This window comes from Lepus europaeus, chromosome 4 (assembly GCF_033115175.1).
Source record: "Lepus europaeus isolate LE1 chromosome 4, mLepTim1.pri, whole genome shotgun sequence".
NCBI lineage: Eukaryota > Metazoa > Chordata > Mammalia > Lagomorpha > Leporidae > Lepus > Lepus europaeus.
In genome coordinates this window covers 125094622-125098898 of record NC_084830.1, presented here as the reverse complement: position 1 = coordinate 125098898, position 4277 = coordinate 125094622, and the positions used below count along the sequence as shown (strand labels likewise).

The window sequence follows — 4277 nt, the reverse complement described above, 5'->3', positions numbered from 1 at the left end:
TATGAAGTGACCTGAAAAGAATGAATCAGGGTTCGAGTCATGGGCCTAGCCCTTTTGGGAGAAAGGTGAACCAGTGGTTCTTTAAATCTTCATCATGTTTTCTCTTTAAAGTTCATGAGACAGCGTCTCCATCATATGTATTTTAATGTAAAATAATGTTTATAATGACCAGTTTCCCCCCCATTACTGCCTGGTTTTTACATTCCAGGAAGAGGCTTCATTTTAAACCCTGTGGTTTCAGTGCCCCAGGCAATTCTCTAAATTCTAGAGCCTACTGCTTGAGAAGCAACTTTATTCAACTATCAGATAGTAAGATAGCCATTGTCAGGTCTCTTCATTGTTGCAAGTGAATTGCTTAAGCCTGGAGGAAAGAACATCAAGGAAAACTGGCATCCAGAGTGGCCATTAAAAGAGCAGGTGTTTGGTCAGATGGCTACGGGCTGGAATTCTGCTCTACCACTGATAATCTGGATGACCTTTGAAAAATTACTTGACCTCATTCAGCCATGATTTCCTCAGTGGATTACGTGACTCATCCTTATGAGTTGTGGGGACCTAGTAAACAAATACTTGTGTAACCAGAACAGTCCTCAAGACATAGTAATTCCCAGGGAATTTTTAGTAATTATTACTTTTTAATAAATGTTATTATTAATATTTTATATGTACTGTAGATATAATAAACCTGTAGCATGGCTTTATTTCTACCTCATATTGCAGTTTCAAATGCAAGTAAAAGATGGATGATAGATTTGCTTTTTGTTTTCCTGTGAACTGCAATAAAATTGAAAAGACTCAAGCTACAGAGGGCGGGCCCTCAGGGCCGTGGCGCATGGGTGAGGAAGGTCAGGTCCAGATACTCTTGCTCCTTGCTGCCCAAGAAATGTCTTCGCTTTCAGAATATGCTTTGCACATGACTCGGCTGAGTGCCCGGCTGTTTGGAGAAGTTGCCAGGCCCACTGACTCCAGGTCTATGAAAGTGGTGAAACTGTTCAGTGAGCAGCCGCTGGCCAAGAGGCAGGAGAGTTACGACTGGTATCCCAATCACAACACGTACTTTGCGCTCATGGGGATCCTCCATTTTCATGGCCTCTACAGAGATGAGCACCAAGATTTTAAGGAGGAGCAAGTACGTCTGAAGAAGCTTCGTGGAAAGGGGAAACCCAGGAAAGGAGAAGGGAAGAGAGCCACAAAGAAGTAGTGCTGGCCTTGGAGAGAGAGCTGCTCAGTGACGGAGAGGAGAGTGTGTGTGTCTGCACGCGGATGCCTTGTTCCCCACGAAGCTTAGCTGCAGGAACACAGTCACCTCCATGCCCATATCTAACCCAGGGAAACACTCTAATTCTGCAGAGTTACTCGGTGTTGGTTTTACAATCTCATGTTCACCTAACTAATGAAATGGATATATAAATTACTGTCTGATGACTTGTTTGGGGTGGAGCAGAGGGAAGCCTCCTTGAGTGCCAGAGTTTCCTCCTCACTCTTCCTGCCTCCCCACCAACGTAACCCTGACTTCTTTCCTCTCTGGCCATTCAGCCACTGTCTCCACCTCCAAGCCCACAAACTCTGCCTCTCCACCTACTCCTCTGAGAAAATAAGAAATAGTGGATTAAAACACCTGAAAGAGTATTGAATACCTGTTTACTGTGCAGAAGGTATTGGGCCCTAGTAGTGCAGTGGTTAACAAGAGAAGCAATCCTTATCTCATAGAACTTTCAATCCTATGGAAGAGACTACTATTTAATTCAATTACTACTATTACTTACAATTGTATTAAATGCTACAAAAGAAAAAGCCAGACTCAGGGGCCAGCGCCTGCCATGCCAGGATCCCATGTGGGTGCTGGTTTGAGTCCTGGCTGCTCCACTTCCAGTCCAGCTCTCTGCTATGGCCTGGGAAGGCAGTGGAGGATGGCCCAAGTCCTTGGGCCTCTGCACCCACATGGGGAACGGGGGGAAGCTCCTGGCTTCTGGCTTTGGATTGGCAAAGCTCCCGTTGTGGCCATTTGGGGAATGGCCCTTCCCCTCCCTCTCCCCTCCCTCCCCCCTCCCTCTCTCTTTGTAATTCTGACTTTCAAATAAATAAATCTTTAAAAAAAAAAAAGACTCGGCCGGCGCCGCGGCTCACTAGGCTAATCCTCCGCCTTACGGCGCCGGCACACAGGGTTCTAGTCCCGGTCGGGGCACCGATCCTGTCCCAGTTGCCCCTCTTCCAGGCCAGCTCTCTGCTGTGGCCAGGGAGTGCAGTGGAGGATGGCCCAAGTCCTTGGGCCCTGCACCCCATGGGAGACCAGGAGAAGCACCTGGCTCCTGCCATCGGATCAGTGTGGTGCGCCGGCCGCAGCGCGCCTACCGCGGCGGCCTTTGGAGGGTGAACCAACGGCAAAAGGAAGACCTTTCTCTCTGTCTCTCTCTCTCACTGTCCACTCTGCCTGTCAAAAAACAAACAAACAAACAAACAAAAGACTCAAGATACAAAGCAAGGAAGCAGAATAGATTTCCACAAGAGGTTGGAGAATTTTTATTTTCTTTCCATTAGCTTAGACTCACTGTAATATTTTCCTGCTCTTTACTTCCTACACAGTTGTCACTAATTGCACATTTATCTTGCTGTTTAACAATAACTCTTATTTCCTAACCAACCCTTACACACAGCAATTAGCCAAAATGCATCTTCCTTTGATTTTTGACAGAAAATATACCTACTAAGCATTTTCATATCATGAATTAAAAACAAGCAAAAAAGAGCATCAGGAAATGGCATAACTGTCATAGATTATCAGACGCTTGTTACCATCTTCAATTTCAGAGCTAGAGATCAGTGAATTTCTTTTTTTAAATATTTATTTATTTATTTATTTGAAAGTCATAGTTACACAGAGAAGGAGAGGCAGAGAGAGAGAGAGAGGTCTTCCAGCTGCTGGTTCACTCCCCAGTTGGCCGCAATGCCCGGAGCTGCACTGATCTGAAGCTGGAAGCCAGGAGCTTCTTCTGGGTCTCCCACATAGGTGCAGGGATCCCAGCACTTGGGCCATCTTTTGCTGCTTTCCCAGGACATAACAGAAATCTGGATCAGAAATGGAGCAGCCAGGACTCGAACCCTTGTGCATATAGGATGCTGGCACTGTGGGCAGTGGCTCTATCCACTACGCCACAGCACCAGCCCAATCATTTCTAATTTAAGAAGAAGCTCACCACCTTTAGGAAGATGATAGCTAACATTCAAAAGAGGATCACAGAACATGAGAAGTGGTAGAAACAAAAAGACTCCACAGGACTTCTTTCATTTAAGCTTCGGAAACTCTACTCTTTTTCTCACTTTAAGGTGCATCATTTAACTTGGCTAAATGGCCTTTTCACTTCTTTTCCCACAGAGTATGCATTCGCAGAAACAGAATTACACACTGGGTACAAACCCCTATTTCAAAGGTTTTCAGACGTCTTCTGTGAGAGCACATCTAGACAAGATCAATTTGCGCCTTCATAAGGTTCCATATTATTCATTTGATGAAATCTTTTTCTAAGTCCCACTCAGTTTATGCAGTGAAAATATGAGTGATCCAAGTTAGAAAAAGGAGTAACTCCCAGCACATTCTTTTGTGTTTTAAAATGCTGCCCTTGAAATTTTTATCATTTAGGCTGTCTCCTGAGGAAGGGGGATGGTTCTGCACGTCCCAAATGAACCCCATCACTTCCACCCCATTTTGAAAGAAGAGTTATAACACAGTAGTTAAGAACTCACACTCTGAAGCCAGAAACCTTCAGGCCGCAGCACAGGCACACAGATGCCTACCTGGACATGTTCCCAAACAGCTCCATCCTCGAATTTACTCATTTCTATCTGTTCTATGGGACCATTGCAAGGACTAAGTGTGTTAACCTCTGTTAACCAGTTAAAACAGTGCCATGTGCACCGCTGTTTTCCGCACATTCACTGCTCTTGCTGTTGCTGTTCCTGCTGTTGCCTCTGCAGTCAGGATGCGCATGAGCCTTAAGCGCACAGGCCAACAAACAAGATAGAACCCCAGACCTGCCACCTAACCAGCTGTGTGATCTTGACTCAGAGTTCCTCGCCTTGGCTGAACTTTCATTTCTTCAATAAGAGAATAGAGATGATAATAGCAATTACCGAAGTCTGCTCTGGATCCATAGTCATAAAGAATTGGGCAAAAGTCTGGGTTTTAATCCTATCGCTCTTTGACTTTGCTCAAATTATTTTTACCTGAGAATGTGTTTATGGTCAAGATTAAGTGCTCTGATACATACTAGGGGCTTAAA

General features: G+C 45.0%; 1 protein-coding gene across 1 annotated transcript; it reads left to right on the top strand.

Annotated features, from left to right (window-relative positions):
* The first annotated feature begins 817 nt into the window (after positions 1-817).
* LOC133758520 (small ribosomal subunit protein mS33-like) lies at positions 818-1201 on the top strand. Its single transcript, XM_062189696.1, has one exon. It carries the CDS (start codon positions 833-835, stop codon positions 1199-1201), a length of 369 nt encoding a protein of 122 aa, XP_062045680.1. The 5' UTR covers positions 818-832.
* The last annotated feature ends 3076 nt before the right edge of the window (positions 1202-4277 follow it).